This window comes from Tachyglossus aculeatus, unplaced genomic scaffold (genome assembly GCF_015852505.1).
Source record: "Tachyglossus aculeatus isolate mTacAcu1 unplaced genomic scaffold, mTacAcu1.pri scaffold_115_arrow_ctg1, whole genome shotgun sequence".
In the NCBI taxonomy this organism is placed as follows: Eukaryota; Metazoa; Chordata; class Mammalia; order Monotremata; family Tachyglossidae; genus Tachyglossus; species Tachyglossus aculeatus.
Genome location: NW_024044847.1, coordinates 55,832 through 78,790, shown reverse-complemented (window position 1 = coordinate 78,790; position 22,959 = coordinate 55,832). Strand labels below are relative to the sequence as shown.

Sequence of the window (22,959 nt, the reverse complement as noted above, 5' to 3'; positions counted from 1 at the left end):
CAGAAATAACCAGATCTGTCAGGGATATAGAGACTGCTCTTCTCGGAATATTTTTCGCCGATTCGACCCCGGCCATCCCCGCCACCCACCCAGGAGATCCGGCAGATGGAGAGAGATGGTGGGCCGGGGGGAGATAAATGTGTTACACTTGGATTTGTGAGGAGATGGGGGAGCCATCTCATTCTCTGTCACCGTCGGCCCCCTGTGAACCGCTTCCTAACCGTGTTCTCCTCGGCCCAGGTGCACCAGTCAGTCTGAGAGTAGTATGCACTAGTCTCTGCTCTCCTACAACCACCCCCCTCCCCTCAGCTCCCGGACGGCGGCCACAGGAGGGTCTCCTGGAGATGTAAAGGGCACCGGCTACTGTTTCCTGCCACTCGGAACGTGACGGGCTCTCGGCGAAGTTGGGTCTTTCTGGAAAAACCACCTGCTGCTCCTGGGGGATTCCTCCCGGGGGACGGGCCACACATTGGGCTGACGGGCCTTATGATGTCTCTGTTTAGGGCTGGCTAACCTAGGGGCCGGCATCTCAGGGGTCTGGCCCCAAGGGAATGGTAGCGGCCCTACTCCACGCGACCACCCCATGCGGAACATGTGACCTGTCACACTGACTTGTGTCTCACACGGAGAAACTCCAGTCAGTCTCACTGCGATCACTACTTTCTGTCTCCAAACCTTCTTCCTAGTCTGATCTGGGGTTCATTCTTGGTCTTGGCCCTTTGCTTCATCTCTCTCCTCCTCCCCCACACCCCATGACCTATTCCGGGATATGTCCAGTCCCCAGTTCCCAGATTCTCTCCGCCTATGACACAAACCTTCTTCCTCTCGCCTTCCCACCAACATTCCCCTGATATAAAATCCCATCTCCTCCAACAGGCCTTCCCTGACTAAGCCCTTATTTCCCTTACTCTTTCTCCCTCTGCATCACCTGTGACCTTGGATCTGTCAGCTTTCAGCACTTGATTTTTTTTACCCCACTCTCAACCCACAGCACTTATGTCCATCTCCGTAATTTATTCATTCATTCGATCGTATTTATTGAGCATTTAATGTGTGCAAAGCACTGGACTAAGCACTTGGAAATTACAACTCGGCAACAGATAGAAACAATCCCTACCCAATAACGGGCTCGCAAAATAGAAGGGGGGAGACAGACAACAAAACCAAACAAGTAGACAGGCATCAGTAACATCGAAATAAATAAATAGAATTATAGATTTATACATATCATTAATAGAATAAATAGAATAATAAATATGTACATATATACACACATGCTGTGGGGCGAGGAAGAGGGTAGAGCAGAGGGAGGGAGTAGGGGCGCTGGGGAGGAAGAGAAGAGGAAAAGCGGGGATCCGTCTGGGAAGCCATCCTGGAGGAGTTGAGCTCTCAGTAGGGTTTTGAGAGGGGTAAGAGAGGTAGCTGGCAGATGTGAGGAAGGAGGGCATTCCAATCTAGAGGTAGGACGCGGGCCAAGGGTCAACGGCGGGACAGGCGAGAACGAGGCACAGTGTGGAGGTTATCAGCAGAGGGGCGGAGTGTGAGGGCTGGGCTGTAATTTATTTTAATGCCTGTCTACCCCCTAGAGGCCATAAACATCTTGCGAGCAGAGAATGTGTCCACCAACTGGCATAGTGGATAGAGCATGGGCCTAGGAGTCGGTAGGTCATGAGTTCTAATCTCAACTCTGCCACGTGTCTTTTGTGTGACCACGGGCAAGTCACTTGAACTCTCTGTGCCTCAGTTACCTCTTCTGTAAAATGAGATTTGAGGATGTGAGCCCCAGGTGGGGCAGCGACTGTGTCCAACCCGATTTGCCTGTCTCCATTCCAGGGCTTAGTACAGTGCCTGGCACACAGTAAGCACTTAACAAATGCTGCAATTATTATTATTACTCTCCCAGGCCCTTGGTATTGTGCTCTGCACAGAGTAAGCAGTTAATATATACCACGGACTGATTGATTAAGTAGGAGACTGAGGTTCTAATTCCAGCCCTTCCACTGAACCAAGCCTTGATTTCCCTCTCTGGAAATTGGGGACAAAATACCTGCTTTTCCTCACTCCTAGACAGTGAGCCCCGAGTGGATAAGGGAGTGTGTGTGATCTGATTATCCTGGATCTACCTTAGACTGTAACACAGTGAGTATTTATTGAGTACCTACTGTGTGCAGAGCACTGTATTAAGCACATGGACGAGCACAATAAAACAATACAACTGAATTTCCTGTCCATAAGGAGCTGACTGTCTACAGATAGTAGAGATATAAGGATAGATAGATATAAATATAGGTATAGCGTTAGGTATAGGGGTAGATACACATATCTATCTATACCCTACTATATCTCATACTAAGAAACAGCATGGCCTAGTGGTAGCGGGACTTGGAAATCAGCGGATGTGGGTTATAATCTCAGCTCAGCCACTTCTCTGATGTGTGGCCTTGGGCAAGTCTCTTAACTTCTCCGTGCCTCAGTTACCTCATCTGTGAAGTGGGGATTCAGACTCTGAGCCCCATGTGGGACAAGGACTTTGCCCAACCTGATTAGCTTGCATCTATCCCAGCACCGAGAACAGTGGTTGGCACATAGTAAGCATTTAGCGAATAGCATAAAAAAGGAGCACATATAACCCCCGTCTCCAAGAAGCTAATAGTTTACTGGAAGAGTAGCAGCTTGGCTTAGTGTAAAAAGCACAGACTTGAGAGTCTAAAGACCTGGGTTCTAATCCCAGCTCTGCCCCTGCCTGCTTTGGCATCTTGGGCAAGTCATTTCAATTCTTTGTGCCTCAGTTTCCTCAACTGAAAAATGGGGATTCAATACTTAAACTATGAGTCCCGTGTGGAACAGAGACTGTGTCTGACCTGACGAACGTCTATCTACCTCAACACTTGGAGCAGTGCTCGACACATAGTAAGCGCTTAACAAATCCCATAAAAAAACAGAGGGAGCTGGATAAAGAAGAAGCATGTTTCAGGAAGTTGTAAAATGGTTCAGCAATAAATAAATAAATAAATAAATGCAGTGCAAGTAAATACGCAAACAGATACATAAGTAGATGGACTTTGAGCCCGTTGTTGGGTAGGGACCGTCTCTATATATTGCCAACTTGGACTTTCCAAGTGCTTAATACAGTGCTTTGCACGCAGCAAGCGCTCAATAAATACAGGTGCTCAATAAATACAGTTGATTGAATGAATGAATGCATATATGCTCAGAATACGGCTGGAGCTCATAACGAGTAAGCGTGTGTTGACTAGATTGTGGGGTGGGGTCAGGAAAACTTCTCAGAGGAGGTGGGCTTTCGGGAGACTTTGCAGGTAAAGAATTTGGAAGAGAGTGAGTCCCAGGTTAGGGAAACAGTAGCATGATAAGGAGAAGGGTTGAGGGCCAAGAGTTGGGAGGCATGAGCCAGGTACAGTTGGAGGGTGATCCTGGAAAAAGGGGTGAAAAATGTAAGGTGGGGAACGGGTGGGTGGAATGGGGAGAGTGGGTAAGTGGGATGGACAGAGATGGTGGGTGGAATGGAAAGAGTTGGTGGGTGAGATGAGGATAGCTGATGAGACGATTTTAAGCCAATAGTCAAGAGTTGTTGGGGAGGGAGCACGGTAGTAAGTGCTTGGCAGAATCCAATACAACAGAGTTGGCAAAAACTTTCCTAACCCACAACAAGCCTACCTTCTAGAGGGGGCGACAGACATTAATATAAATACATAATTAATAGTCTGTAATTTAAATATACGTATATAAATGTTGGGGGGTTAAGGCTGGGGCAATGGTCAGACCCAACAAAGATCTCAGATCCAAGTGCTAAGATAATGCAGAAGGGAGAGAGAGCCAGGAAAAAGAGGGCTAATTCGGGAAAGGCCTTTTAGAGATGTGACCTTAATAAGACTTCAAAGATGTAGAGAGTGGTGTTCTGGTGTACATGGCAGGGGAGTTCTAGGCCAGGGGCAGGATATGGGAAAGAAAGATAGACAAGAACGGGGCACGTTGAGTAAACTGGCATTAAGGAGCGAAGCCTGTGGGCTGGGGTGTAGTAGGGCAAGACGAACGTGAAAGCTACTGACCAAGGAAATCAGGCGGAACCACTGCGTTTAAAGAAAGGGCCAGCCGCCTCGACTCCTTTCTGTGAGATAGAAGCCACCAAGGGCCTGAAAGACCCAGGAGAGCCCATCCCACGGTGCACACAGACTACTCTGAATAGCTTTCCCCTTGTCTCCTCTTGAGAATCACCCACAGATGACCCAGGAGCTTTGGGAACGAAAGAAGACGTCACCATCTGGAGAGCCTCCCAGCTCCTTTCGACAGAGACAACGGGGGGCGGGGGGGGGTTGTGCCCTCTCCCCTTCTATAAGGCTCGCCGACAATCAGGGGGACATTGAGGGGTCGGAGGAATGTCGACGTAACCTGAAGCCACGGGAGACCAGGTAATCCCAGCTCGGGCTTGACCTGGTAAATCAGAGTCAGTAGCTCGTTATGGGTGGGGAATGTGTGTGCTAATTATGTTGTATTCTGGTGTCCCAAGTGCTTAGTACGGGGCTCTGCGAAGAGTAAGCGCTCAGTAAATATCATTGATTGAATGCGTGAGGAAAGGTTGTGGTGAAGAGAAGGTGATCACCATGGGAAATTCAAGGGAAACAAATAATGACAATAATAATAATAATAGCATTTTGTAAACGCTTACTATGTACCAAGCAATGTTTTACGCGCTGGGGTGGATACAAGGTAATCAGGTTGTCTCACGTGGGGCTCACCGTCTTAATCCTCATTTTACAGATGAGGTAATTGAGGCTCAGAGACGTAAAATGACTTGCCCAAGGTCACACAGCAGACAGGTGGCAGAGCTGGGATTAGAACCTATGACTTCTGATTCCCAAGCCCATGCTCTTTCCACTTATTGATGCCGCTCTCATCATATTATAATATATGGAGGAGGAGGATAATATTAGGAGGGCACTGAAGAGATGAAGAGAGTTATGATCTCATACAACGACCCCTGCCCGATTAAAGCTTTAAAGACGCCTTCCCTGACTAAGCACTCTTTTCCTCTTCTCCCACTCTCTTCTGTATCACCCTGATTTGCTCTCTTTATTGACCCCACCCTCTGTCCCACGGCACTTATGTTTGTATCCCTAACTCATTTATTTATATCAATGTCTGTCTCCCCCTCTAGACTGTCAGGTCATTGTGGGCAGGGAATGTCTATTATACTGTGAAATTGTACTCTCCCAAGGGCTTTTTTCAGTGCTCTGCACACAGTAAACGCTCAATAAATATGATTGATGATTGATTGATTTGGTGGATTTAGACCGGGAAGGCCTTCCAGATGGGTGGAATGGCATGAGCTAGGGATCAATGAGCAGCAGGGCCAGAATCTGGGAGTCAGAAGGACCTGGGTATGGTACCAATATCTAGCTGGGTGATCTTGGGCAAGGTGCTTCACTTCTCTGGGCCTCAGTCCTCCTGTTGTTCCTCTTACTTAGACAGTGAGCCCCATGTGGGACACAGACTGTGTACATCCTGATTAACTTGTGCCTACCCCAGCGCTTAGAACAGAGTTTGACATAGTGTAAGCACTTAAATCCTCTAGACTGTAAGCCTGTTGCGGGTAGCACTCACCCAAGCGCTTAATACTGTGTGATCTGCACACAGTTAGTGCTCAATTACAGTAGCAAGTACTGTAAAAAAAAAGGGAGAGAGGAAGAGAGAAGTATTGAAGAAAACAAGTCCACCCGGGGACTACGATAATAATGATAATTAATAATCATGGTATTTGTTAAGCACTTACCACTTGCCAAGCACTGTTCTAAACGCTGAGGTAGATACAAAATAATCAGGTTGGGCACAGTCCCTGTCCCACATGGAGTTCACAGTCTTAACCCCCATTTTACAGATGAGGTAAAGGCCCATAGAAGTGAAATGACTTGCCCAAGATCACACAACAGACGAGTGGCAGAGCACGGAGCTAGAGAGCCCTGTTGGCATAGAAAAGGACGGGACGGTTTGATGGTGATAAAGTCAAGCCCTTGTTATGATTCTTATTTCCTGTATTTATTCAGAACTTACAATGGGCTAAACACTATTCAAAACGCTGAGGTTGATACGGGAGACTGTACACTTGTAGACTGCACACTGTAATCTTTTTGTGGACAGGGAATATGTCGCTTATATTGTCATACTGTACTCTCCCTAGCAATTAGTCCAGTGCTCTGCGCACAGTAAGCGCTCAATAAATACAATTCATTCATTTATTCATTCATTCAGTCGTATTAATTGAGCGCTTACTGTGTGCAGAGCACTGTACTAACCGTTTAGGAGAAGATAATTCAACAACAAAGAGAGACAATCCCTGCCCACAACGGGCTCACAGGTTAGAAGGGGGAGACAGACTTCAAAACAAGTAAACAGGCAGCAGTAACATCATTAGAAATAAATAGAATTACAGATATATGCAAATCACTAATAAAAAATAAGCAGAATTAGTATAAATACGCACATATATACACAAGTGCTATGAGGCGGAGAGCGGGATAGAGCAAAGAGAGTGAGTCGGTGCGATGGGGAAGCGAGAGGGAGCAGAGGAAAAGGGGGGCTTAGCCTGAGAAGGCCTCCTGGAGGAGGTACGTGAAGGGGGAAGTGTGCTAGTTTGGCGGATTTGAGGAAGAAGGGCATTCCAAGCCAGAGGAATTGACTGACTGACTGAGAGTAAGCAGATAGGACATGGCCCCTGACCCTTGTCCTGGGGCTTCCAGGACAACACGTGGGGAGAGCAGATAAAACCTCTTCATTTTACAGACCAGAAAACTTAGTCACCAAGGGAATAAGTGGCATGCCCAAGGTTTCAGACTACTAGCAGAGCAGAGATCAGAACCCAAATATACTGACAAACAAGTCTGTGCCCTTTTCATTAGAACACACTTCTGACTCTCGGGATAGCAGAAAACCTGCCCCAGCACTTATCATAGTGCCCTGGCATAATCAGTATTTAATAAATTCCAAAATAATTGTTAGCAGAACAATAAAATGAACACCCACCTCCCGGCCCTGTCACTGGGCAGCAGTAGTCTGAAGCAAATTCCTTCTTGTCATCCCCAAAGGAAGTCTTCTCCAAGAGATGGTCAACTTGATACAATTCCTCCTGGTTGGATTCTCGGAGATCCGGGAGGTGCAGCTGGTCGAGTCGACGCCGCGCTGTTCCACCTGGTCTACCTGGCGGCTCTGAAGAGGAATTTCCTCATCGTCGCTGTCACCGCCGTTGAACGATGCCTCCACACCCCCATGTACTTCTTCCTCTGTCGTCTCTCTGTCCTCGACCTCTGCCTCATCTCCGTCACCGTACCCAAATCCATTCATAACTCCCTGACCGACTGTAGAGAAATCTCCCTCCTGGGCTGTATCACACAAGTCTTCTCTGTGGTCTGGTTTGGTGGCTCAGAGCTGTTCGTCCTCACAGCCATGTCCTACGACCACGCCGCCGCCATCTCCCTCCCCCTGAGCTACGAGGTCCTCATGGCCCCCGGGGCCTTTGGGAAGATGGCCCCTGCCTCATGGCTCAGCGGGGGAGTGTTTGGAGGCTTCTCCCTGTTCTTCTGAAGATCCACCGCGCTTCACCAATTCTGCTGCAATATCCCCTCCTTAGTAAAGGTGTCTTGCTCTGTCAAACATGCAGCCCTTGACGCGGTCATGATCACCGGTATCTCCTTGGGGGGGTGCTTGGCCTCCATCGACGTCTCATTCCTGCACATCTTCCGGGACATCTGAGGAAGCCGACCGCCGAGGGCCGGGCCAAAACCTCTTCCATCTGCCTGCCCCACCTCGCCATCGCCTCTGTTTTCTTCACCACAAGACTCCTCTTCCCACTTGAAGCCACCGTTCCTCTCCCACTCGACGCCGGACCTGCTGGTGTCCGTGTTCTATGCCGTGGTGCCCCCCGTCCTGAACCCAATCATCTACAGCTTGAGGAACCGGGACGTGAAGGCCGCACTGGGGAGAGTCCTGACGGGGCGATAGCGTTCCAGGAAATAAAACAAGATCCCGCCATAACTGAACTTTTGAAGAGGCCGTGGGCCTGTTTAGACAACTGGGCACCGGAAAGGGCAATGGCGTTTGAGACTGCCACGTTTAGTTGGCACCTCCAACTGACACCATGGGCCTTATCATCTCATCTGCCCCGAGATGAGATTCATTCAATCATATTATTGAGCGTTTTATAACATCTCTCATCTCCCTTCGGCCACCTGCTCCGGCAGAATCATCGCCGCATCCCCACCTCAGTCAGTCAATGGTATTTATAGAGTGTTTACTGTGAGCAGAGCACTGAAATGAGCATTTGGAAGAGAACAGTACAATAGAGCAATAGACACATTCCCTCCCCACAGTGAGCTTACGGCACAGAGGAATTAGTCAATCAGTCGTTCTTTATTGAACTCTTACTATGTGCAAAGCACTGTACCAACTGCTTGGAAGAGGACAACATAACAATGTAACAGACATATTCCCTGAACTCAGTGAGAAGTATAGAGGGGAAGACAGACATAGAACCCACGTTTCCTGACTCACTTTCCTATGCCCTCAGCACTGGATCGTGCTGCCTCTCTATCTACTTCCAGTGTTTAGCACAGTGCTTTGGAAGTTTGTTGAGAAGCAATATGGCTTAGTGGAAAGAGTAGGGGTTTGGGGGTCAGAAGACGTAGGTTCTAATCCCTGCTCTACCATTTATCAGCTGTGTCACTTTGGGCAAGTCACTTCACTTCTCTGGGCCTCAGTGACCTCATCTTTAAAATGGGGATGAAGACTGTTAGCCCCATGTGGGAAAAACTGATTACCTTGTACCTACCTCAGTACTTAGAACCGTAATTGGCACTTAGTAAACCCTTAACTAATGCCAGTGTTATTATTATTATTGTTGCTATTATTGTCACTGACTTTCTGGGTCCATCTCTCCCTACTTCCCACACGACTCCAAACGCCTTCTGTCTGATCAGGTCAGGGGCATGAGAGCAAACTGGTAGAAGGAGAGGAATAAAGTTAAGGTGACGACATCCTACCTGATTCTCTCTGACCTCATTATCCCCTTCCTTTCCATATGCCAACCTTGATTCTCTTCATCCTCCTCAGTCTCCTCAGGCTCCATTCCCCCTACGAGCAGAAGCAGCGTGGCCTAGGGGATAAAGCTCGGGCCTGGGAGTTGGAAGGCCCTGGGTTCTAATTCCAACTCTGCTATTTATCTGTTGTGTGACCTGGGACAAGTTACTTAATTTCTGTCTTCCTCGGTTACCTCATCTATAAAATGGGGATTAAACCTGTGAGCCCCAGCGTGACTCAGTGGGAAGAGTACGGGCTTTGGAGTCAGAGGTCATGGGTTCAAATCCCGGCTCTGCCAACTGTCAGCTGTGTGACTTCGGGCAAGTCACTTAACTTCTCAGTTACCTCATCTGTAAAATGGGGATTAAACCTGTGAGTCCCCCGTGGGACAACCTGATCACCTTGTAACCTCCCCAGAGCTTAGAACAGTGCTTTTCACAATGTAAGCGCTTAACAAATACCATCATTATTATTTGGGACAGGGCCTGTGCCCAAGATGGTGTAGCATGTATGTACCCCGGCTCTTAATACAGTTCCTGGCACACAATAAGCATTTAACAAACCCATAAATACTTTTAAAAGCAGAGGGTGGGCAGACGTGTCTCCCCAGTGATTGGACCTGCGGAATGGAGGAGGAGAAGGAGGAGGAAGAGGAAGAGGAGGAAAAGGAGACTAAACTCCTCCCAGTTACCTCATATCTACCCCAGCGCTGAGAACAGTGCTCGGCACTTAGTAAGTGCTTAAGAAATACCGTTATCATTAATATTGTGGGACAGGGACTGTGTCCAACTTGATGAGCTTGTATCCACCCCAGCGGTTAGAACAGTGCTCGACCATAGTAAGTGCTTACCGATTAAGGAATACTGCAATTCATTAATTTACAGACAGGAGGAAGAGATGGCTAAAACAGTAACGTATGGAAATGGCAGTGTTTAAAAGGACTACAGGAGAATGTGGAAAGAGCCCGGGCTTGGGAGTCAGAGGACATGAGTTCTAATCCAAAAAAAGAAAGCAAAACAAGTAGACAGGCATCAACAACATTTTACAGATGAGGTAACTGAGACACAGAGAAGTGAAGTGACTTGCCGAAGGTCACACAGCAGACAAGTGGTGGAGTCAGGATTAGAACCCACGACCACTGACTCCCTAACCCATGCCCTTGCCGCTACAATGTGCTAAGCACTTGGGAGGGTATAATGGAGGTAGAAGACCTGGTCCTGCTTTTCCACAGCTCCCCCTCCCCTCTCTATCACTGGGTCTACATTTGGGTCTACATAGGTGCTGAGGGGTCAGATTGACTCCAGCAGAGCAAAAAATTCCAAATGGGAGGAAACAAAGAAAGGGTTGTGACTGGCCAAAAGGTGAGGAAGTAGTGGGGGTTTTTTTCCGGAGGTGATGGTGGTTCTCCTGCCTTTGAGTCACCGGATAAATCCCGGGCAGTGGGTGTTAGACTTCCCCTTTTAGACTCCCCTTTTAGACTGTGAGCCCACTGTTGGGTAGGGACTGTCTCTATATGTTGCCAACTTATACTTCCCAAGCGCTTAGTACAGTGCTCTGCACACAGTAAGCGCTCAATAAATACGATTGATGATGATGATGATGATGATGGTGATTAGAGAAGCAGCGTGGCCTAGCAGATAGAGCCTGGGAATCAAAAGGTCATGGCTTCGAATTCTGGCTCTGCCACTTGTCAGCTGTGTGACCTTGGTCAAGTCACTTCACTTCTCTGGGCCTCAGTTCCCTCATCTGTAAAATGGGGATTAAGACTGTGAACCCCACGTGGGACAACCTTGATTACCTTGTATCCCCCCCCACTCCACACTTAAAACGGTGCTCAGCACATAGTAAGCGCTTAACAAAAACCATCATTGTAATTATTATTATGTCCACCCCAGGTTTTAATACAATGCCCGGCACAGAGTAAGGCTGAACAAATACCATTATTATTACTGTTATTACAGTGACTGACACATAGTAAGCGTTTACCAGATACCATCATTTACTGAGTTTTGCTTGAGCAGGGCAGCGGGAGGGATTGTGGGAGCCATCTCTTGGGGAAGAGCTCCTCACCGTGCCTCATTCTCGCCTGTCCCGCCGTCGACCCCTGGCCCACATCATCCCCCTGGCCTGGAATGCCCTCCCTCTGTCCATCCGCCAAACTAGCTCTCTTCCTCCCTTCAAGGCCCTACTGAGAGCTCACCTCCTCCTGGAGGCCTTCCCACACTGAGCCCCCTCCTTCCTCTCCCCCTCGTCCCCCTCTCCATCCCCACCGTCTTACCTCCTTCCCTTCTCCAGAGCACCTGTATATATGTATATATGTTTGTACATATTTATTACTCTATTTATTTTACTTGTACATATCTATTCTATTTTATTTTGTTAATATGTTTGGTTTTATTCTCTGTCTCCCCCTTCTAGACTGTGAGCCCACCGTTGGGTAGGGACTGTCTCTATACGTTGCCAACTTGTACTTCTCAAGGCTTAGTACAGTGCTCTGCACACAGTAAGCGCTCAATAAATACGACTGATTGATAGATTGATTATCACCCTACTTCACTCTGTTTGATCTACTTCCCCTTCCTTCCTCACAGCACTTATGTACATATGTACATATCTATAATTCTATGTATTTATATTAATGCTTGTTTACTTGTTTTGATGCGCATAGATCTATAATTCTGTTTATTTATATTGATACTATTGATGCCTGTTTACTTGTTTTGATATCTGTCTCCCCACCTCTAGACTGTAAGCCCGGTGTGGAAAGGGATTGTCTCTCTTTATTGCTGAACTGTACTTTCCAAGCGCTTAGTACAGCGCTCTCACAAAGTAAGCCCTCAATAAATACGACAGGATGAATGAATGAATGGTCCTTACCCTCAAGAAGTTTACATTTTCATAGGATGAGCACTTACTGTGTCCAGAGACTGCTACCGTGCACTTGGGAGAGTAGGGTAGAGGTAGGAGATCTGATCTGACCTCTAGTAATATTAATTGAACACCAACTGGGTATAGAGCACTATTGAGAATTTGGGAGAGTAGAATAGAAGTAGAAAACTTGATCCTTGCTTTCAAGAAGCTTCCACTCTAAAGGAGATGTCAGACATGAAGTATTAAGCAGTGTGCCCTCGTGGAAAGAACCAGGGCTTGGGAGTCAGAGGACCTGAGTTCTAGTTCCGCTTTGCCATTTGTCTGCCATGTGACCCTGGGCAAGTTGGTTCGCTTCTCTGGGCCCCAGTTACCTCATGTGCACCCCAGCCCTTAGAACAGTGTTCGGCACTTAGTAAGTGCTTAAGAAATACCATTATTATTAATATTGTGGTACAGTGACTGCCTCCAACCTGATGAGCTTGTATCCACCCCAGCGATTAGAACAGTGCTCGACCCATAGTAAGAGCTTACCAATTAAGGAATATAGCAATTCATTAATTTACAGACAGGAGGAAGAGGTGGCTGAAATAGTCACGTATGGAAATGGCAGTGTTCAAAAGAACTACAGGAGAATGTGGGTGCAAACGTGATGAGGCTCTCACATAGGATATCAAATATACAAGTTTTCCCATCGTTTGCCATTGGACATGGAAATTATCCCTTGCACTCTTTAGGACCTCCAGCTGGTGAACAGAAAGTGATTTTGGAGCCCCCCCGAGCAGTGTGGCTGAGGAGGGGGTAGATGACCTGAGGAAGGCAAAGTCTCACTTCACTCCTCTGGGCCTCAGTTCCCTATCTGTAAAATGGGGATTAAGAGTGTAAGCCCCATGTAGGACAGGGACAGCGTCCAACCTGATCAACCTGTATCTATCCCGGGATTTAGAACAGCGCTCTGTACCCAGTAAGCTCTCAAGGAGTACCATAATAATGATAATAATCATTATTACTTTTACGGGCGCTTCGGAGAGCAGATGACTTCCCGGATGCCCGCCTGGATCTCCTTATTGCGGAGGCTGTAAACGATGGAGTTTAGGGTCGGAGTGACCACCACCACCTTGTCCCCTGTCCAAGGAGTAGGAGGACGTGGGCTGGATATAGGTGTAGAAGACGGGGGAGTAGTAGAGGGAGACCACTAATAGGCGGGAGAAGCAGGTGGAAAGGACTTTCCACCTGCTTCTCCCGCCTATTAGTGGTCTCCCTCATGCCCTCGGCCTTCCTCATGCAGAGAATGGTGGCCACAATGAAGCCATAGGAAAGTCAGGTCAGCGGGAAGTCCCCCATGGCCAGGGCGATGTCGGCCACGAAGACCGTCACATCGTTGGCCCAGACGGGGCTGCAGGAGAGGGCCAGCAGGGCAGGGATCCGGAGGATAAGGCCCGTGTGCACCCAGGCGATGGTGATGGCGATGAGGAGGACGGCAGCGAGGAGGGCAGAGCACGTTCGCCGGCTCATGATGGCGGCGTAGAGGAGAGGGAAGCAGAAGGCCACCCAGGGGTCGTAGGCCATGGTGGTGAAGAGGACCATCTTCTCGGCCCCCAGAGACCAGGTGAAGAAGAAGAGCTGGTCCATGTAGCCGTGGGAGGAGATGGGTTTCCGGGGCCCCAGCGTGGTCTCCAACATCTTGGGGACGATGGAGGAGGTGTACACGACATAGACCAATGCAACGGTCAGCAGCATGAGGTACATGGGTGTGTGCAGGGCCGCGCTGAGAGAGACTGCGGCCACGATGAGACCATTGCCCATCACGGCCACCAGGTAGATGCGTAGGAAGATGGCTAAAACTAGGGGCTGCATCTCGGGGCGGTTCGACAGGCCCAGGACGATGAGCTCGGACACGGTGCTGTCATTCCCTGGACTTTTGGAGGGACCGGGCGGGGGCTGGTGAAGAGGAGCAGGAGAGTTGGCAGTGGAATGAAGCAGGGGAGCTGGCGGGGAGGTATGTGGGAGAGCTAGTGAGAAAGGGAGAGTCGGTGGTGGTACAAGGGAGAGATGATGGAGAAGGGCAGAGATCGCGAGGAGGAAGGAGGCCGAGTTGGTGGGGAAGGGGAGACAGAGAGCTGGTGGTCCAGGTCAAGGGAAGAGCCGTTGTTTTCGGTCGTCTCTGTCATCCCTAGCTCCGGGAACAGCCCCTGGACGATGTTCCCTTGGGAGTGGTAAGAGTTACTGAGGAAACAATAGAAGTAGTTTACTACTACTATGCACTAGTACTACCACTAATAATAATAATGGCATTTGCTAAGTGCTTACTATGTGCCAATCATTGCTGTAAGCGCTGGGGTAGGTACAAGGTAATCAGCTTGTCCCACGTGAGGCTCACAGTCTTAATTCTCATTTTACAGGTGAGGGAATCGAGGCATAGAGAAGTTAACTGACTTGCCCAAGGTCAAACAGCTGAGAAGTGGCAGAGTGGTATTATAACCCATGACCTCTGACACTCAAGCCTGCGCTCTTTCCACTAAGCCAGGCTGCTTCTCTATAATTACTGTATTTGTTAAGTGCCTACTATGTTCCAAGCACTGTTTTAAGGGGTGGGGTAGATACAAGGTAATCAGGCTGTCCCACGTGGGGCTCACAGTCTTAATTCACATTTTAAAGATGAGGTAGCTCTACTATATGCCAAGCACTGTTTTAAGGGGTGGGGTACATCTTCAACCGCTCACACTCCACTGGTTCCTTCCCCTCTGCCTTCAAACATGTCCATGTCTCTCCCATCCTAAAAAAACCCTCTCTTGACCCCACCTCACCTTCTAGTTATCGCCCTATCTCCCTCCTACCATTCCTTTCCAAACTCCTTGACCGAGTCGTCTACACGTGCTGCCTCCAATTCCTCAACGCCAACTCTCTCCTTGACCCCCTCCAATCTGGCTGCCGTCCCGTAAATTCCACGGAAACTGCCTTCTCAAAGGTCACCAATGACCTCCTGCTTGACAAATCCAACGGCTCCTACTCTATCCTAATCCTCCTCGACCTCTCAGCTGCCTTCGACTCTGTGGACCACCCCCTTCTCGTCAACACGCTCTCCAACCTTGGCTTCACAGAGTCTGTCCTGTCCTGGCCGCTCATTCTCAGTCTCCTTTGCGGGATCCTTCTTCCCCCCACCTTCCCCTTACTGTAGGGGTTCCTCAAGGGTCAGTTCTTGGTCCCCTTCCGTTCTCTATCAACACTCACTCCCTTAGTGAACTCATTCGCTCCCACGGCTTCAACTATCATATCTACGCTGATGACACGCAAATCTAAATCTCTGCCCCTGCTCTCTACCTCTACCTACCTGCCTCTAGGCTCGTATCTCCTCCTGCCTTCAGGACATCTCCATCTGGATGTCTGCCCGCCATCTAAAACTCAATATGTCCAAGACTGAACTCCTTATCTTCCCTCCCAAACCCTGCCCTCTCCCTGACTTTCCGATCACTGTTGACAGCACTACCATCATTCCCGTCTCACAAGCCCGCAAAGTTGGTTTCATCCTCGACTCCACTCTCTCGTTCACCCCTCACATCCAACCTGTCACCAAAACCTGCCGGTCTCACCTCCGCAACATCGCCATGATCCGCCCTTACCTTTCCTTCCAAACCGCTACCCTGCTGGTTCAATCTCCTATCCTGTCCCTAATGGATTATTGCATCAGCCTCCTCTCCGGTCTCCCACCCTGCTGTCTTTCCCCTCTTCAATCCATACTTCACGCCTCTGCCCGGATCATCTTTGTGCAGAAACGCTCTGGGCATGTTACTCCCCTCCTCAAAAATCTCCAGTGGCTACCAATCAACCTACGCATCAGGCAAAAACTCTTCACCCTCGGCTTCAAGGCTCTCCATCACCTCGCTCCCTCCTACGTCACCTCCCTTCTCTACTTCTACAGCCCATCCCGCACCCTCCGCTCCTCTGCCTCTAATCTCCTCACTGGGCCTCGTTCTCGCCTGTCCTGCCGTCGACCCGCGGCCCATGTCCTCCCCCTGGCCTGGAATGGCCTCCCTCCGCACGTCCACCAAGATAGCTCTATTCCTCCCTTCAAAGCCCTACTGAGAGCTCACCTCCTCCAGGAGGCCTTCCTAGACTGAGCCCCTTCCTTCCTCTCCCCCTATTCCCCCTCCCCATCCCCCCCGCAGCAAGCTTACAGTCTAGAGGGGCTCACACAGAGGACAAGGGATGGAGCCAGGATTCGAACCCAAGTACTTCTGACTCCCAAGCCTGTACTCTAGCCATTAGGCCACACTGCTTTCAGCGCTTAGAACAGTGTTCGGCACATAGGAAGTGTTTAACAAATACCATAATTATTATTCTCACTGGAGCAGGCAATACTCACTTCGAACCTATAATGACCTCAGTGTTGTAGCTTCGGTATGTTTTACCCATGCCCTGTTTCTCGTGGACAGGGCTTCTTGGGATCGATCAATCCGTCAATGAATCAGTCAGTCACTGACCAGTAGTGTTTATTAAGTGCCTTTTGAATGCTAAGCACTGCACCAAATGCTTAGGAGACTAAACAGAAACAAGACACAGGGTCAAGTAATCAATAGTATTTATTGAGCAACTACTACATACAGAGAATTGTGCTACTACTACTACTACTAATTATGGTATTTGTTTAGCACTTACCATGTGCCAACCACTGTTCTAAGCGCTGGGGTAGATACAAGGCAATCAGTTTCAACACGGTCCCTGTCCCACATGGAGCACACAGTCTCAATCTCCATTTTATTCATTCATTCAATCACATTTATTGAGTGCTTACTGTGTGCAAAGCACTGTACTAAGCACTTGGAAAGCACAATTCGGCAACAGAGAAAATACCTACCCAACAAAGGGCTCACATTCTAGAAGCAGCGTGTCTCAGTGGAAAGAGCACGGGCTTTGGGGTCAGAGGTCATGGCTTCGAATCCCACTCCACCACGTCTGCTGTGTGACCTTGGGCAAGTAACTTAACTTCTCTGAGCCTCAGTTCCCTCATCTGTAAAATGGGGATTAAGACTGTGAGCCCCACGTGAGACAACTTGAACAACTTGTATCCCCCTAGCGCTTAGAACAGTGCTCCGCACATAGTAAATGCTTAACAAATGCCATTGTTATTATTATTATTAGAAGGGGGAGACAGACACCGAAACAAAGCTAGCAGACAGGCATGAATAGCATTTTATAGATGAGGTAACTGAGACACAGAGAAGTGAAGTGACTTACCAAAGGTCACAAAGCAAACAAGTGGCGGAATCGGGATTACAATCCACGACCTCTGACTCCCAAGCCCATACTCCTGCTGCTAGGCTGTACTAAGCACTTGGTAGGGTATAATAGAGATAGAAGACCTTGTCCCCCTTTTCCTCAGCTTCCCCTCCCCTCCTCGAGGCCCCACCTCACTCCCTTTGCTCTACTCCCCCTTCCTGTCCCACAGCATTTGTGTATATAAGTACATATCTATAATTCTATGTATTTACATTAATTCCTGTTTACTTGTTTAAATGTGTATAGATCTATAATTCTATTTATTTATATTGATACTATTGATGCCTGCTTACTTTTTTATGTCTGTCTCCCCACTTCTAGACTGTAAACCCCGTGTAGGCAGGGCTTGTATCTCTTTATTGCTGAATTATACTTTCCAAGCACTTAGTACAGCGGTCTCACACAGTAAGCGCTCAATAAATACGATTGGTTGAATGAATGAATGGTCCTTACCCTCGAGAAGCTTACACTTTAATAGGATGAGCACTTACTGTGTCCAGAGCACTCTACCGTGCACTTGGGAGAGTAGAGTAGAGGTGAAGCAGCATGGCTCAGTGGAAAGAGCACGGGATTGGGGGTCATGTGTGTTTATATATGTAAACATACACCCACACGTATATGGGCATGCATGTATGTGCATATGTACCTGTATGTACACTCACAAATGCACGTGACTACACTCACGCATGTACGTGGACACATATGCAGACGTATAAGTGCGTACCTATGCAGGGAAAGCAGCCTTGGCTTAGTGGATGAGCCCAGGCTTGGGAGTACGAGGTTGTGGGTTCTAATCTAGGCTTTGCCACTTGTCAGCTGTTTGACTTTGGGCAAGTCACTTAACTTCTCTGTGCCTCAGATCGTTCATCTGTAAAATGTAGATGAAGACTGTGCACTCCACGTGGGACAACCTGACTACGTTATATCTCCCCCAGCCCTTAGAACAGTGCTGAGCACACAGTAAGCGCTTAACATATACCATCATCGTTATTATTATTACCTACACTCTCACACATACATATGTATTCATACATGTATACATACACACTAGGGTGGCTATACACCAAAATTCTGCACAGGACAAGATTGGTTTCCAGCTGGTATTTCCCCTGTCCAATCAATCAATCGGCGATGTTTATCAAGCATTGAGTTCTGTACTGTACTAAGCATTCAGGTCTAAGTACCAAGCACTGAGAAGAGTTAAAGAGAAGCAAGAGACACACTGCCTTGCCCTCAAAGAGCTTACAATTTAATGGGGGAGAGATCAAATGTATTTAAAAGAATAAAAGCTGAAAGAAAAATGAGGATTTAACAGGAAATGAGTCAGGATGAAATGGTTGAATAAAACATTGAATGTGTAAGTACGTATAAGGATAAATATAACAATTAATAAACATATACATACATATGTATCAATCAATTGGTGGTGTTTATTGAATATCTTCTCTGTACAGAGCGCTGTACTAAAGGCTTGGGAGAGTACCAGTCTCCCCCTCTAGACTGTTAAATTCACTGTGTACATGGGCTGTTCCAACCTGATTAACTTTTATCTACCTCAGCACTTAGTACAGTGCCTGGCACATAGCAAGCACTCAGCTAAGACCATTAAGAGCGAAAAAGCATGGAATCAGTATTGCAACCTTCCCTAATTGGGGAAAATATCCCCCACAATCCTCCAGGCAAACGAGCTCAATGTGTTAGCCATTTCTGTGCTATTAGGAGCTACCAAAGACACAATACTCAATCGATCACTTGATGACATTTATTGAGCACCTATTGAGTACTAACCCTATACTAAGTACTGCATTATTATTATTATTATTATTATTATTATTGTGGTATTGGTACTAGCAGAGGAATAGATACAACTAAATCAGGTCGGAAACATACCCTGTTCCACACTGGCCTCACAGTCTTTTTCATTTTCTGCTTATTTTATGGTATTTGTTTTAACACCTACCACGTGTCAGGCAGTATATTAAACTCTGGGGTAGATGCAAGCTAATCAGATAGGAAACAGTCCGTGCCCCACATGGAGATAACGGTCTTAATGCCCATTTTACAGATAATTTAACTGAGGCTCAGATAAGTTAACTGGCTTCTCTGTGTAGAGGAGAGGGAGAACAGGGATAGAATCTTCATTTTACAAGGGAGAGACTGAGGCAGAAAGAAGCGAAGCGACTTGCCCGAGGTCACGTAGCAGACCAGGGGAAGAGCCGGGATTATTTCCCAGGTCCTCTGACTCCAAGACCCATGCTCTTTCCACTAGACCGTGCTGCTTCAAATTCTTGAAGCACATACGACAGTAGCTCTCGGTACAGTTCTCTGCAAACAGCACGAACTCAATGAATACGATTGAATGAATAGTAAGTCATACGTTTCCTTCCTTTGAGTAGCGTACAGTATAATGGAGATCTATGAGATCAATCTGTAACTGGCAGTTATTGAGCACCTACTCAGTGTTAGGTAATGTACTAAATGCTTGGAAGAGTACCAGACACTTGCCCCCCTCCCTCAAGAAGTTTACAGGCCAAAGGATATAGCGTGCAACCAATTTTTCTCTTTTTATTCTATCACAGACCTACTGAGTACTAGACACTTTACTAAATGCTGGGGAGGGTATACAGAAGAGTAGCACAACACATGATAATAATAATTACGTTACTTGTTAAGTGCTCAGTATATGCCAATCACTGTTCTAAGAGCTGGGGTAGATACAAGGTAATCAAGTTGTCCCACGTGGGGCTCACAGTCTTAATCCCCATTTTCCAGATGAGACAGCTGAGGCAGAGACACATGATCATAATATCATTATTAGCACTATTAGTATTAATATCATCATCATCATCAACATTATGGCATTCGTTAAGTGCTTACTCTGTGTCAAGCACTATACTAAGTGCTGTAGTAGATACACGCTACTCAGGTCAGACACAGTCCCTGCCCCAAATGGGGCTCAGGTCGAAGTAAAACGAGGAACTTGATTTGAATCTCCACTTTATAGAAAAAGAAACTGAAGCACAGAAAAGAGAAGTGACTAGCTCAAGGCAACATAGCAGGAAAATGGCAGAGCTGAGAGTAGAATCCAGGTCCCATGACTTCCAGGCCCATGTTCCAACCATTTGGACACACTGTTTCTCTAAACTTGTCTATATATAGTATATATGTATATATACTATATATATATACACTCTCTCTCTATATATATGCAATATATATATGTATCAATCAAGCAAGCAGTGGTATTTATAGAGCACTGACTGTGTGCAGAGCACTGTACCAAGCACCTGGGAGAGTACAATAAGTTTACAGACAACAGGGGAAGACAGACATTCAAATAAATCCTTTTAATCCTTTATTCCGAGTCAATCAATCAATCAGTCAATCAATCAATCGTATTTATTGAGCGCTTACTATGTGCAGAGCACTGTACTAAGCGCTTGGGAAGTACAAATTGGCATCACTTAGAGACAGTCCCTACCCAACAGTGGGCTCACAGTCTAAAAGGGGGAGTCCATCAGCTGTCAGCCCCCTTTGATTTGTTTCACTAATTAGAGTACTTGTTACAGCACTTATTATGCGCCAAGTACTGTACTAAACAGTAGGGAAGATATTGGATGATCAGGTCCCACATGGGACCCACAGTCGAAGAAGGAGGGGGAACAGATATTGTACCCCCATTTTGCAGATGAAGGAACTGAGACAGAGAGTTCATTTAATTCAATCAGTCGTATTTATTGCGCACTTATCGTCTGCAGAACACTGAACCAAGTGTTAGGGAGAGTACGATGTAACAATAAACAGACGCATTCTTTGTCCATAGCAAGTTTACGGTGTAGTGCTACACTATACAGCTACGGTCTAGAGAAGTGAAATGACTTGCCTAAGGTCACACAGCAGGTAAGTGGGGGAATCAAGAAAAGAATCCACTGCGAGCTCGTTGTGGGCAGGGAAAGGGTCTGTTTTTTGTTATATTGTACTCTCCCAAGTGCTTAGTACAGTACCTTGCATACAGTGCTCTGCACACAGTAAGCACTCAATAAATACAATTCAGTGGATGAAGGAATGGAAAGAAGCGCTCAATAAATAAAATTGACTGAATGAATGATCCTCTGACGCCCAGCTCCGTGAACTGTGCACTAGGCCACGCTGCTTCTGAGGAGTATAAGCTCCCCGTGGACAGGGAATGAGTCTCCTGTTGCGTTTTACCAAGCGCTCAGTCCAGCGCACCGGCTCCCGGAGGAGTCCAGTCCATAGCACTCCTAAGGGTGCTAAAGAGAACTCAGCGGGCCTAATGTCTGCCTCAGCAACTTCCGGAGGGCCCCCTTGACCTCCTCGCTCCTCGGGCTGTCGCTGAGAGAGTTGAGGATGCCATAAGGCATGCCCACGAGCCTGTCACTTCCAGAAGAGTGATCGGAAGATGACCCGATATAGGTGACGATGGCGGGGACGTAGAAGTGGCCGACGGCCAGTAGGCAGGAGATGCAGGACCAGGCCCGGTGCTTCCCCTTGGCCGAGTGGCTTTTCAAGATGACGGCCGTGACGTGGCCGTAGGAACCTAAAGTGATGGAGAAGGAGCTGATCCTGCCCACTGCCAGAGCGGGACAGGGCCGTCACCGGAGGGACGTCTCAGAAGTACTGGTCCACCAGGTTGGAGGGGCAGAAGGTCAGCGTGAAGGTGAAGGATGCGTGCAGGGGGGAGTTGAGGAAGCGGGCCGGTCAGGCCCCGGCTGCCCGCACGACGCACACCCTCCCGTCCATGAGAACAGCGTAGCGGAGAGGGCAGAGGACAGCCAAGCGATGGTCAGAGCCCGTGACCGCCAGGAGCAAGATGCCCATCCTCGCCAGAGCAACCAGGAAATAGAGCTGAAGGGTGCACCCGGCCAACGAGATCTTTGGTCTCCGGAGGCAAGGCCCCGCAGTATCTTGGGCACCGTGGTTGTGGGGCAGGAGACGTCCAGCAACGACAGGTTGGCGAGGAAGAAGTATTTGGGGGTGTGGAGATGGCGGTCGGCGCAGAGCGCGAGGAGGAGGAAATCGTTGGCCAGGAGCGTGCCCGAGTAGATGTCGTGGAAGACCACGAATAGCACCTCCGGCCGGTCCGACAATCCCATCAGGAGGAAGCCGGTCACCCCGGTTCCGTTGCCCTCTGCCATTCGCGGGCGGTTAACTTGATTCATTCATTCATTCAGTCGCATTTATTGAGCACTTACTGTGTGCACCTACTCGATCCGACAGTAAGCAGGAAGGACCTGGGTGCTAATCCCTCTTGTCTGCTGGGTGACCGTGGGCGAGTCGCTTCGCTTCTCTTGGCTTCGGTTTCCTCATGTGTAAAATGGGATTGAGATTGTGTCCAGTCTTACTAGCGCGCTTACTGTGTGCAGAGCACTGTACTAAGCGCTTGGAAAGTACAATTCAGCAACAAATAGAGATAATCTCTACCCAACAACGGGCTCACAGTCTGAGCTCTACCACTTGCCCGCTGAGTGACGTTAGGCAAGTCACTTCACTTTTCTGGGTCTCAGCTTCCTCATCTGTGAAATGGGGATTCCCTCCCCGTTCTTTCTCCTCCTTAGACTGTATGTTCCATGTGGCGTCTGGTGATCGGCCTGCCCCCGCCCGGACATCTGCAGCCCCGCCTGAGGACACTGAGGAACCTGGGCTGGGCCCTCACCCACCCCAGCATCACAAGACTCACCCCGCGAAGCCATCTCCACTCTGTCCAAGTAG

At 48.1% G+C, this 22,959-nt stretch overlaps 1 protein-coding gene across 1 annotated transcript; it reads right to left on the bottom strand.

Annotated features, from left to right (window-relative positions):
* Positions 1 to 13,272: 13,272 nt before the first annotated feature.
* LOC119922623 (olfactory receptor 13G1-like) lies at positions 13,273 to 17,917 on the bottom strand. Its single transcript, XM_038742342.1, has 2 exons — positions 17,914 to 17,917; positions 13,273 to 13,865 (listed from the first exon to the last, which is right to left on the bottom strand). Exons 1-2 carry the CDS (start codon positions 17,915 to 17,917, stop codon positions 13,273 to 13,275), a joined length of 597 nt encoding a protein of 198 aa, XP_038598270.1.
* Positions 17,918 to 22,959: the final 5,042 nt, after the last annotated feature.